The sequence below is a fragment of the Nomascus leucogenys genome, chromosome 1a, assembly GCF_006542625.1.
Source record: "Nomascus leucogenys isolate Asia chromosome 1a, Asia_NLE_v1, whole genome shotgun sequence".
Taxonomy (NCBI): domain Eukaryota; kingdom Metazoa; phylum Chordata; class Mammalia; order Primates; family Hylobatidae; genus Nomascus; species Nomascus leucogenys.
In genome coordinates this window covers 90,305,654-90,318,659 of record NC_044381.1, presented here as the reverse complement: position 1 = coordinate 90,318,659, position 13,006 = coordinate 90,305,654, and the positions used below count along the sequence as shown (strand labels likewise).

Genomic DNA, 13,006 nt, shown 5'->3' with positions numbered 1-13,006 from the left:
ACAGCCCACACACCCACAGCCACAGCCATGATCCACACACACACACACACACACACAGAGGATATAAGACTCCCACTGGCCCACGCCCACAGCCACGATCCCCACAACACACACACTCACAGAGGATATGAGACTCCCACTGGGCCACGCCCACAGCCACGATCCCAACACACATACACACACACACACACGATATAAGTGCTCATTGCTCTGGAATCCAGAGTGCCACAGGGTCTCCAGAGGTCATTTGCAGCAAGCAGGGAAAACGAACACTCAGAAGACTTGTCTTGAGAAATCTTCTGATTCATCTAAAATGCTTAATGACATACATGTTGATGCTTACCTGGGTGTTTTTTTCCCTGAACTGTATTTCTCTAAAAATTAATGACTTATACCCTCCTCAGAGGTACTCAGACCATCTCCTCTGTCCCCCAGATCCTTGATAAATGAAGTCTTGGTGTACCAAGCCCCTTCCAGCCCCTCCTGCAGGATGACCGGGGGGGCACCATTCCTACCGCTCCTAGGGCTCCCCATCTCCGTCTCTGTGCGACAGGAGGAACGCTTCCCATAGCAGACTGAGCAAAAACAGGGCTCAAAATGGTATAGACACACCATAGCTTCGTTTGAAAATATACATACATAAGGGGAGAAAGGATGGAAAGACCTCAAAATGGCTGCCATTGTGTTGCCACGGGCATGCGCTGGGGGGAGCAGGGGTACTGGTGATTGATTCATCATGGGTTGATCGATGGGGTATTTGACACATGCTGGCTCTGGCAGCACATATACTAAAATTGGAACGATACAGAGATTAGCACAGCCCCTGCCCCTGAGCTGGTATGGCATGCAAATTCATGAAGCATTCCATATTTACTTTAAAAATTATTTGGGAGGCTGAGGTGGAAGGATTGATTGAGCTTGGCAGGTAGACGCTGCCCAGCTGACATGACACTGCTGCACTCAAGCCTGGCCGAGATCCTGTCTCAAAAAAGGAAAGAAAGAAAAGAAAAGAAAAAAAAGAGAAAAGAAAAGAAAGAGGAAAAGAAAAAAAGGAAAGGAAAGGGAGAGAGAAAAAGAGCAAGCGAGAGAGAGAACGAGAGAGAAAGAAAAAAAAAGAAAAGAGATAAAGAAAAAGAGAGACCTCTTGTTCTCTCTCCAGGGACCTCTGCAGACCCTCTCCTCCCCAAAGGTGGGTCCTGTGGTCTAGAAGATTTCCTGTACATTGCGAGCCACCGCGCCCACCCAAAAAAAAAAAAAATTTGGCCAGGTACAGTGGCTCACGCCTGCAATCCCAGCACTCTGGGAGGTCGCTGCGGGCGGATCCCTTGAGCCCAGGAGTTCAAGACCAGCCTGGGCAACACAGTGAGACTGTCTCTAATATATATACATATGACAACGCCTCTATAATAATGGCAATAGGAACTGTGGCATCAACGTAGGTATACGAGAGGCCCTGAGAGAGCGAGTCCCGGCCGCGCTCACCGCCGTAGTAGGGCAGCCACCGGTACCGCCGCCCCTGGAACTCCGCTCCGTCGAACTCCGCGCACTGCTCGGCCCGGAAGTCCCGGGCGCCGTCGGGGCAGCTCTGCAGGGCGGAGGGGAAGTCGGGGTCCAGGAGGCGGAGTCCGAGGTCCGCCCACCTCCCACCCCGCCCGAGCCCAGGGAGCCCGGGGGTCTCCCTTGCCTGCCCCGTCCGAGCCGCCGGAGGTGGAGTCCGCCCCCCGGACCCCTGTGCGCGCGCCCCTCCATGGTGCTCTAGGCTGTGGAGGGCAAGGCCAGTCCCCGGGGACAGGGTGAGGAAGGGTCCCCCACGCAGCCCAGCTGTGGATTGGCAGGAGGACCCCAGGCTGGGCCAACTGAGCAGCCCCCGGCCAGGGGCGGGCATCCTAGTGGGGACATCGGCCAGGAGGGGCTGGGGGAGCTGGTGGCCTCGCCTGCGCCCCGTGGGCTTTACCTCCGTGCGACAAGAGCGGTGGCTCCGGGCGGGGCCCACGCAGCTGGAGCCTCCATCTCTCCTGCGGGACCAGAGCACCAGGAAGACCCGGACGGAGACCCAACGTCCCCGCCCCCGTTCTGGGGCTCCCTGCAGGCCCCAGCTTCTGCAGGACTCTCCAGTGGGAGCAGCAAGGTGAGAGGGTGTCCCCCGACCCCACCCCGTAAATCCCCCAGGTGGGCGTGAGCCACCTGGGTTGGTACTCCAGAGAAGCGGGACTCAGAGCCCTACCCACTCTGTAGTTTGGATTTAAGGTGGGACCACTCCACTGCCTCTTAGGCAGATTCCCAGAGAAGACCCAAGGTGCATGAGATATAATACCCGCCCGCCTGGCACAGCCATCCTGAGATCTAAGCAGGACATCAATATAAGGCTCTTAGGATCATTCCTGGTCTCTCATTCCTCCTCACATAGGGTTCTCAGGAACAACCCCTATACAAACCGGGACAGAGGCACCTCACTACCCCTTCTGTGCCCCACCTTCTCCACTGACCCTGCTGGAGTGCAGCACACACAGCAAGCACTTAATAAATCGCTTGAAGTGGGGAACATCTGCACTCGGCAAAGAAACCACAGGAATTGAGAACTGCTGGTTGAAGATTATTTACCAATTCCAGCAAAATTGACTGCACCCGCCATAGGTGCAGGCAGGTGCAGCATCAGGAACTGGAGACCAGGGGCAACAGGCAGCACACGTGCTCCAGCTCAGAGTGGAAGGCCCTGGGAAATGGTTTGATTTCCTGCACTGAACTGATGCTGCTTCCAGAATGAATCTGCTCCTTGGTGGGTTCTGCTGATGTGGCCAGTGCTAGCCTAGGTCACGACCACCTAGCCCACCACCCAGAAGCCAGCATCCCCTGCTCCTGCTTTAACAAGCTGGCCCATTTTCATCTCTCCTACCTCTGGGAGTAGCAGGGGCGCTCCCGGAAGCTGACGCCCCCTCCACAGGTCCGGCTGCAGGGGCTCCACTGGCCCCAGGGTCCCCAGGTGTCACTCTGCCGCCTAACCTTGGGAGCCTGCCGAAGACAGGACCATGCATCAGCATTGCCCACGCAGAGCCTGAGCCCAGAGGCCCCTCCAAAGATGCTCTGCCTAAAACCCTCCCCCACCCATCAAGGAGTCTGGGATTCTCCCTTCCAGGGCCCGCCTTTAGGACTCAGCAACACTGCCAGGCACCCCAAAACATATTCTTTTTCAGAATTAGCCTGCTTTCCTCATAAGGAGCTGAGAGCCAGGCCTGGAGGGTGGGAGCAGGAGCAGCTGGGAAGAGTTTGGAGTTTCAGGGGCCACTGGAGGGAGGGACCCTACAGCCAGGGGCAGTTTGGGGGTCCAGGAATTTGTGGGTTAGCCATGATGTAAGGGAGGGGGCCTTAAAAGAAAATAAAGGGAAGCAACATGGGGGGATCCTGCTAATCTGGCAAAGACTCCCAGGAGTACCCCAATACTCCTCCCATTGTGAGAGGAGTATATAAAGACTCCCAGGAGTACCCCAATACTCCTCCTTCTCCCATTGTGAGAGAACCCTTGAAAATTTGACTCAGCTGGGTACCTGCCTGGCTGCCCAGAATTTAAAAAAAAGACATTTCCTAGACTTCCTGCAGCTAACTGTGGCTACCTCACTTAGTTCTCATCAGTGAGATATAAATACAAGTGTTGGGCAGCTGCCGCAAATAATCTCCTTGAGAGAGAGCCTGCATGAGCCTTTGTCCTTTTCTCCTTCCTCCTGTACTCTTTCAGGCTGTCTGGGAAGCAGATGTGGTGGCTGGAGTTGGAGCAGCCTTTTAGACTGTGAGGTAGCTTGGAAATAGAGGCTTCAAACAGTGAAGCAAAGATAGAGAGACTCTAGAGCCTGGAGGATTTTGTGCAACAGAATAGCCCCAGACTTCTGACCCCTGGGTGTTTATATGAGAGAGGAATCATGTCTGTCTTATTGAAGAACTGTTATTTGGGACTCTACACAGGATTATAATCCTAGCAGATACACTTTCCCACCAGAAAGATTGGATCCCTTGCAGCTGGCATCAGGAATCCACATGCCACACACACATTATCTCATTTCATCCTCACAACAACCCAAAAGACCCCATTGCATGAATAAGAAAAGTGAGGCAGAGAGAGGAAACCACAGAGGAAGAAGTGGGCACAGTAGCCGGCCAGCCTCACTGCAGGCCTCTGCTCCCCTGCCAGGGCTGTGCCCCCACCCACCTGGGGGAATCAAATGAGACACTAGATGATTCCCTACACGGTTGGACAGGGATTAGATGTAACTTCACAATTTTGCCAGGAGGCATACGGTGTACACGCAAACATTTGCTGGAAGGGGACTTTCTTTTAGGGTATCACCACTTAAGGCTCTCAAGGAAAAACACCATTCCCACTTTTCAGAGAAAGACCTCAATGGTCACATAGAAAAGTGGCTGGGTGCGGTGGCTCATGCCTGTAATCCCAGCATTTTGGGAGGCCAAGGCAGGCAGATCACCTGAGGTCAGGAGTTGGAGACCAGCCTGCCCAACATGGCGAAACCCCGTCTCTACTAAAACTATAAAAAATTAGCCAGGCGTGGTGGCGGGCGCCTGTAATCCCAGCTACTCTGGAGGCTGAGGCAGGAGAATTGGTTGAACCCGGGAGGCGGAGGTTGCAGTGAGCTGAGATTGAGCCACTGCACTCCAGCCTGGGCAACAGAGAGAGACTCCATCTCAAAAAAAGAAAAGAAAAGCAGGCTCTGGCCGGGCGCGGTGGCTCACGCCTGTAATCCCAGCACTTTGGGAGGCGGAGGCGGGTGGATCACGAGGTCAGGAGATCGAGACCATCCTGGCTAACACGGTGAAACCCCGTCTCTACTAAAAATACAAAAAATTAGCCAGGTGAGGTGGTGGGCGCCTGTAGTCCCAGCTACTCAGGAGGCTGAGGCAGGAGAATGGCGTGAACCCCAGGGGACAGAGCCTGCAGTGAGCCAAGATCGCGCCACTGCACTCCAGCCTGGGCGACAGCGAGACTCCGTCTCAAAAAAAAAAAAAAAAAAAAAGAAAAAAAAAGCAGGCTCTTCCTTTCATGGTGATCCCTGAGCAGCTTCGCTGGATCTCAGGTGAGGAAGGACGTTTACTCATCTCTAACATCCCTGGTGCCAAACATCTAGTTATCCTTGTCTTATAACAAAACCCAGAACACTGAAGCAGAACAAACCACGCACAAACCACGCTAAGCCTGCCGAACCACACACAACCAAGAAGGAAGGGCTTTGCCAGATGAAAGGTCTTAGCTTTCACTTTGTAAAATCATCTACTCCTTCAAGTCTAACTTGGACAAAAATCTCTAAGCTTTCGAAACCACTGAGCCAAAATATCAAAGTGTTCTCTGAATGAAAGTTAAACTGAAATTTACTTGGATCAAGTTTCTATTTCACAAGGAAGACACGGAGTGTTGAGCATGAAAGTGACTTTCCAGACACAGCCTGCAGCCCCAGCTGGGATTCTGGCACCCGCCCCCCCACACACACAGCCTCGTCCCACATTTTAAGTATTCAGGAGAGGTCTTCAGGGGTAGCTGCTTTCTTAGCTGCTGGGTTAGGCCTGGTTGTCAATTACCCTCTGACTAAGGCCTGTTTGGATGTCTGTCTTGGCTCCTTGGCACAGCAGACAGCAAAATCCACTCTTCCCTGGAGCTGGACTGGGCGTACTGGTGTGTGGCCAAGGCAACGAGGGGTACCCCTGCCACGGAGCCACTGCCTGGCCATCAGGATAAGGCAGGGGCAGGATTGGCCTGAACAAGGGCCCCCGCAAGGGACATGCTGTTTCCAGAATGCCTTCTTGCCTCCTGTGCCCAGCACCTGTGAGGCAGGTGTCCACTAGCCAGAAGCCCTAGTCCGTCCCATCCTAGAGCCGTGCTCTGTCCACGCACTCCACACCGTCTCTCCAAGGAAGGAAAGCACCTTCAGCCACAGGCAGCACGAGCACACTCTTGCTCTGTAATTACCCAAACCATGAACTGCCTGACGTGGTGTGAAGCCAGAATGAGCTGATCCAGCCAGCCTCACCTGGGGCCTGCCCTCACCTGTCTCGTGCTGCTCTAGGCGCCCCGCCCATGCCTCCTTCAACTCCCACCTGGAGCCACTCAGGGGTCCGCTTTCCTGCTGCACTGTTTTCAGGGGAATCAATTGCCCACTGTGCATGTGTGTAAGAGAGACAGAACACATGCACACCCGCGTGCAGGTGGGAGCAGAGGCTGAGGCCCAGGAACACGCAGGCTGCCACGCCACCTTTATTCATTTACTCATTCTGTTCAGGCTGACCGCTGGCAGCATAAGTGATCCAGAGAAGGTGCTCGGACTGGGTGGCTCCTGCCCCAGCAACGGAGGGAGGCAGTGGAGCTGTGAGCGGGGCCACACTCCCTGCAGACTCACAGAGGGCAGGGAGAGAAGAATTCTCAGCCCAGGCTGCGCCCAGCCCCATCTGAGACTCACACTGGGAGGCGGCAGCCGGATGAGGCTACTCAGCATAGCCTTAAGGGAGAAAAGGTTTAAGAGAACCAAGGGTGCTTTGGAAACCTTGATTTGTTTCGTCTGCATGACAGCTTCTGGGGTGGGCATTATTACTCCCAAATTAGAGCAGTCTAAGGCTTGATTATTTGCCTAGGGTCATGCAGCTGTCCAGGTGGCTCTGGGATTTAATCCTGGGGCCTGGACACTGTCCTGGTGCCCTCTCCACCTGGGCTTTGGCCTTCATGCAGCTGGGCCACCAGCACGTGCTGAAGGACCTGAGAGTGGCATTTAGGAAGCAAGGTTCATGGGGTGGCAGAGGGGACCGTGGGTAGCTGGCAGGTGGTCGAGAGGACATGAAAAAGGCTGGCTCTGGGCCACCCTCCGCTCCAGCTGTGGCCCGTGTTGGGTTCACAGGGCCCTTGAAGTGCCATCTGTGGGATCCGCTTCTAGTGGGAGAAGTGCCCACTGCCATCCATCCTGCCTGCCCCATGCGCCCCTGCAGAGGAGTCCTGCTCAGCCTCTGCCCACAGATGCCAGACGTGGCATCTCCCCCTGACCTCCCCACAGCAGAAAACAGTTTGGGTCCTTTCACAGGGATCCTTCCTCTCTCACTTCTTGCCTGTCTCACAGAGGGGTGGGCAGGGCTGTGGGTCACCCTGGGAGATTTCTCCTGGGGTAGGACAGGGCCCAGCTGCCTCTGTGGCTTCTATTCTGCCAGGCACTGAGCCAGGGCAACACCCAGCTCTGCAGACCCTCTCCTCCCCAAAGGTGGGGCCTGTGGTCTAGAAGATTCCTTGTCTATCCTCAAGACCCAGGGACCTTCTCAGAGAGCCCTGGCCTTTGGGCCCGTTAATGAAACAGCAACTCTGACCACCAGCCAGCCTCCTGTGTCCACTGTCTTAATTCGCAGTCTAATACAGTAGCCACTAGCCGCATATGGCTGTTTAAATTAATTATGGCCAGGCATGGTGGCACACACCTGGAGTCCCAGCTACCTGGGAGGCTGAGGCAGAAGAGTCACTTGAACCCAGGAGGTGGAGGTTACAGTGAGCCGAAGTCATGCCAGTAAACTCCGGCCTGGGTGACAGAGTGAGACTTTGTCTCAAAAATAAATAAATATTTAAAAAATTTAAAAATAAACAAATTAATTAAAGTCAAGTACAATTAAAACTCACTTCACCCACATTTCAAGTGCCCAGTGGACCTAGGGGCTACCTATTGGATAGCAGAGAAACAGGACATTTCTGCCATCTCAGAAGGTTCCATAGGACGGCCCTGCCCTAGGTGCTACCCCAAGGGGAAAGGAAATGACTGGCACCCCAAAACTCTAGGCCCAAACACCGCAGCTTAGGGAAGCTGTGTTTGGCTCCAGGCAGAGGACAGGTGTCTGGTGGGATGGGCCACCCAGCCCTGCACCTTGGCTGCACCCGCCAGGATTGGCGGGGACTTCATGGAGTGCTCCCACCACCTTCTGAAGGAGGGAAGCCCTAGGAAGGTGCCATTCCTACACACTGCGCCCTGCAGCCGGGCGGGCAGTTCTGGGCACCCTGGCCAGCTGGCTTCAAGGGCTCAGCCCTTTCTGAGGGAGCTCAGCGGCGGGGGCTCCCCTCCTCCCAGCCCAGCTTCCCTGACATCGCCTTTCCTGGGGACGTTGCCTGCGGGCCCGCGCGTCCCCACCCTCGCACCCTCGCCTCCCCTGCAGGGTCCTCCCGGGGGCGGGGCAGGACCGCACTCACCGAGGACCCGGGCGCTGGAGCCAGCAGTAGCGGCACGAGCAGGAGCAGCTGCATCTCAGCCTGCGGGAGACGCAGCGGGTTAGAGCGGCCCGGGGCTCCCGCAGCTGTCCTCGGCGCGGGCGCGAGTGTGTGGGCGCGTCTCTCCCTATGGCCCACAGGTGACCAGGAGACCCGCAACGGGACCGCCGGGCGCGCCTCGGTGCACCACAGAGAACACAGCGTGAGGGCGCCCCGCCGGGCGGCTCAACATGTGAGCGAGAAACAAACGGCCCATCCGCAACTGGCAGAAGTTCAGGAACAACTTGTTTCAGGGTTCCAGAGGGAAAAAAAGAGAGAGCAATTAAAACAACTTCTATGTGGTTGAAAAACAAGGAGTTCAGAATCCGAGTAATTAGACTCACTATTTTAATTCAGCAAGATTCCTTTTAAAAAAGCTATTACATCAGATGTTTAAAAACTCCTAATATAGGCTTTAAAAAAATCAAGTCTCTGAAGACACTTTGAAAACCCAAATGCTCTAAAAATGTTAATTGTATCCCATTTTAAACCCAAGCCAGCATTTCTCTGCATAGGGAAGCTCCATAAGCAGCCTCCATAACCAACGTGTGTATGCAGTGCAGTGTGTGCGCCGTGCAGTGTGTGCGCCGTGCAGTGTGTGCGCCGTGCAGTGTGTGTGGTGCAGCGTGTGTACAGTGCAGTGTGTGGTGAAGCGTGTGTGCCCTGAAGGTGCAGTGCAGTGTGCAGTACAGTGTAGCGTGCTCGGGGCAGTGTGCAGTGCAGTGTGTGTGGAGTGTCTGTGGTTTGATGTGTGCATGCATGCAATGTGCATGTGCGGTGTGCGGGGCGGGTCTATGTGCAGTCTGGTGTGTACTATTTGGTGCAGGTGTCCAGTCGGTATACACGCTGTACAGTGTGTATGTGTACATACATGTCGCTGTATCGCAGAATGACATAAGCAATGTGCGCCCTTCAGTACAAAACAAGTACTAGCGTGTAGGTTTGAACTTTAAAATCTGTAATTCTACCAACGTTCTAATTTTTTTGAAGATATAAAATGGCTTCTGCTTACGAGGATAAAAGCATATAGAAGCCGAGCTCAGCAGAAATGTAACCTGGCACATTGAACAATGTACACACTCGTTAATTTGGCACAGTGAGTCATTGACTCATTATTTTCGTGGTCAAGTTCGAGATTCCTGGGGTTGGAGGGTGAGGGAAGGGGGTTGCTGCCAGGGCCCTGCCTCTGCTCTGTTGGGGGCAGCTCCCAGAGCAGGAGCCCCCTGCTAGGGCTAGGCTAGGCCTGCTAGGGCGGGCGAGGCTGAGGAAAAGACGGGGAAAGAAGAATTTTACTTGTAATTACTCAGAACACCACCGTCTCCGCTGCAATTGCACTGAACTCCAATTGCACTGAACTCCATATCTGCCATTCCAAAGTCTGAAAAGTTCAGTTTTTTCGGTTCATTTGGTGGCAAACAACCCCTTCGACCAGTCCGGGGTCTGGTCACCGGGCTACTCCGAGGGCCGTGGAACCTCGACCTCTCCTGCCGCCCGAGGGCAGGGACCGGGTGGCCCCGAGCACGCAGGGTGGGCGCCCTCGACGTGATGCTCCTGGGGAACGCGTCTGCCTTGAGCTAGGGCCGAATGCGGCGGCCCTAGGCGCAGAGGGCGGGAAGGCGGGTGGCCGCCGACCGAGCCTCCCCCTGCACGGTCCCCAGCCGACTCCGGGACCGATGCAGTCCGCAGACGCCCGTCCCCGTGGCCCCCGCCCACGGCCCCCCTCTGCATCGGTCCAGCCCTGACCAGGCACCCCGCGTCCCCACCCCAGGAACGCGCCGCGCACCCCCGCGGCGGAGAAGCGCGGTTCCCACGGGAGGCCCGGGGTGGCCGCGCAGGTGCCGGCAGCCGCAGGGGCTCCCGGACGCTCCAGGCCCGCGGCGCAGTGGCACCTCCCGGGAGGGGCGCACGGTCTCCAGGTCCTCGCCTGTACCACGCGCCGGGAGCCGCATCCGCCTGAAGGAAGGTCCGAGCGGGCGGAGGGTGCGCGCCGGGGCCGCCCCGCACCAGCTCCCCAGCTCCCTGCATTTCCTTTCCTCCCGGCCGGGCGCGCGCGGTGCCGAGCGATGACCCTGCGCCCACCTCGGGAGAGCGAGCCGGGGCGGGGTCTTCTCTGCGGCCCCCACTTTCTCCGACACCCCAGTCGCCGTGAGCCAGGCGAGCAAATTCCTGCAGAAGCCCCGGGGTGCGGCGTCCCCGCCGCTGGGCGCCCGCGGGCTTCCAGTCCCTCCGCCTCCCTACCTGTCTTCGCGGGCACCAGGAGGCTGCAGCCAGGGCCGCTGCGTCGGTGCCCGCCCAGGCCCAAGCCCGCGAGGTCGGCCAGGCCTCAAGGAACGCCCGCAGGGGTGGGACTTTCTCTCTCCGCCGCTGCCTGGCCTCACCCTCCACCCCGCCCTGTTTCACTTACCCATCTCCAATCCCCGTGAGACGACAGAGCCCTTCGGAGAGGCCCTCGTGGTGACCGGTGTTGCCCCGGGCCTCCACCCGCTTGGGTCTGTGCCAAGGCTTGGCTCATTCTCCACTCTGGTCACCCCGTCTGTCCTCTCTTGGGTCAGCGCCAGTCACCTCTCCAATCCCATTTCCCCTTGCCCAAGCCTTCTAGCTTTGCCCTATCCGCTCCTCTTTATGCCTATACAACACACGTGTGTCCAGCCACCTCATTCTCCTCCACCCCTGGATCCTATTCTTCAGCCACAACTGAGTTTCCGAACACGCTGCTGTTACCCATCTCCCAGCACCTTTTCTCACTCAGAATGCACTCTCCCAATGTCCTCTACCTCTCAAACCCGTAGTCAGCCCTCAAAACCCTGGTCAAATGTCACTTTCCTTCCTTTCTTCTTTCTTTCCCTCTCTCCCTTCCTTCCTCTTTTCTTTCTTTCTACTTTCCTCCCTCCCTTTCTTCCTCTTTCTTTTCTTTCTACTTTCCTCCCTCCCTTTCTTTCTTTCTTTTTTTTTTAGACGGAGTTTCACTCTTGTTGCCCAGGGTGGAGAGCAATGGCTAGATCTTGGCTCACTGCGACCTCCGCCTCCTGGGTTCAAGCAATTCTCCAGCCTCAGCCTCCCGAGTAGCTGGATTACAGGCGTCTGCACGATGCCTGGCTAATTTTTGTATTTTTAGTAGAGACAGGTTTTCACCTTGTTGGCCAGACTGGTCTCCAACTCCTGACTTCAGGTGATCCACCCACCTCAGCCTCCCAAAGTGCTGGGATTACAGACGTGAGCCACTGCGCCCAGCCTTCTTCTTCTTTTTTTAAATAGAAACAAGGTCTTGCGCAACCTGGTCTCGAACGCCTGAGCTCAAGCAATCTTCCCACCGTGGCCTTCCAAAGTGCCACCGTGCCCAGCATGTCACCTGCTTTTGAAGCTGTCTCCACACCACTCCAGGCCGAGGGGTGCATGTCCTCCTCCCTCGGTTTCTGTCCCTGTTGCTGTGATTTGCTCAGCTGTGAGTCCCGGGGGGCAGGGCCTACAATGCAGCCCCACCACCTGTGCCAGGGCACTAATTAGCATCAAGGCAGGGGCTCAACACATGTGATCAACTTAATTTGTTTTCCTGCTTGTCCTTTTTCACAACCAAGACACTCTTTGCCTGCCATTCCTTTTTTGAAACTGGAATTCACTCATCTTTAGAAACTGGTCCTGGACACGAGAGAGGTTGGGGGGAAGTTGGGGAGAGGTGGGGGGGGGGGCGGTGGTGGTGAAGGCTGGTCCCCTTCCCCCACGCTGTTCTGCCTTCAGCCCCTTGCTGGCCCTGCCACTTCTCCCTTGGCCTCATTTGGGCAAAGAGAAGTCACCAGCGGGAAGCTCAGCCCCGCTTCAGCCCCCTGGCTCCTGCAGCTGCCTGTTTGGACAAAATGCTTATTAAAACATGGCCAGTTTAAATCAGTTTAAATCAGGCGCATTTCTTACCTATCAATGAAGACAAGAGGAGCAGCAGCTGTAACGGGGCCCCTGGGGAGTTGTGTGAATTCTTAAGCAAAGATAAAGCTTGGCAAAGAAAGGGGAGTGGAATCATGCAGCCTCTCTAAAAAGGAAAAGCGCTTCTTCCATTCAACAAGCCCCACTCCCTGCCCCCACCAGCTGGGACTTTTCTGAGCTTGGTCAAAGGTCCTCTGTTAAGTGGGAGGAAAATGCTTCTCTTGCTGCAGGGTGGGGGAAGCTGAGGCCCAAGGAGCTCACTTTCCTGCTGTGTCCCTGCTTTTCCTATGATCCTTTCTTCTCAGACACCCAGGGCTGTGATTTCTTATGCCTCACCCCAGCTGCAAAGAGGACTCTGAGGTTGGGAGGCAGAACCCACACTCAGTCGTAAGGGGCTGTCTTAGAACCATCAGCCAGGCCCTACCAATTACTGGCTTGGGCAGGAATTTCTCTTTAAGCCTCATTTCTCCTCTGCCTACCTCACAGAGATGTGGTGAACAGAATTGATGCATTAAAATAGGGTGGTTTAGAAAGAAGATTCCAGGAAAAAGTGTAAGACCTTCCTTCCCATTGTCAAGTCCCCTCTGTGCTGGTCCAATGCCACTCACTGGCTGCACCTGAGACGCCCTCGCATTGGGGGTTTGGGGTAGCCTGAGGCGGAGGCAGACCTGGACTGGAAGGCTGCTCTGCTTCTCCCTGTGTGTGTACTTGGGCAGGTTGGGTCACCTCCTTAAGCCACAACTTGCTTACTTGAGACTCATACAGCAGGTGGTAGAGTAGGGAAGTAACTGGTTTCCATAAAATTCCTACTAGATGCAGAATAAAAGT

General features: G+C 55.6%; 1 protein-coding gene and 1 non-coding gene across 2 annotated transcripts in view; one reads left to right on the top strand and one right to left on the bottom strand.

The window, feature by feature from the left end:
• Positions 1-10,562, bottom strand: part of PAPLN (papilin, proteoglycan like sulfated glycoprotein) — a 36,930-nt gene extending 26,368 nt beyond the window's left edge. The window contains exons 1-5 of the mRNA XM_030813044.1: positions 10,502-10,562; positions 8,207-8,266; positions 2,894-3,009; positions 1,955-2,015; positions 1,483-1,585 (exon numbers count right to left, since the gene is read on the bottom strand). Of these exons, the coding sequence (XP_030668904.1) occupies positions 1,483-1,585; positions 1,955-2,015; positions 2,894-3,009; positions 8,207-8,260 (334 nt within the window). The 5' untranslated portion in view covers positions 8,261-8,266; positions 10,502-10,562. The remainder of the gene's footprint in view (positions 1-1,482; positions 1,586-1,954; positions 2,016-2,893; positions 3,010-8,206; positions 8,267-10,501) is intronic.
• On the top strand, positions 765-874 carry LOC115836044. Its single transcript, XR_004031046.1, has one exon. It is a non-coding gene; the product is annotated as a U6 spliceosomal RNA (small nuclear RNA).
• Positions 10,563-13,006: the final 2,444 nt, after the last annotated feature.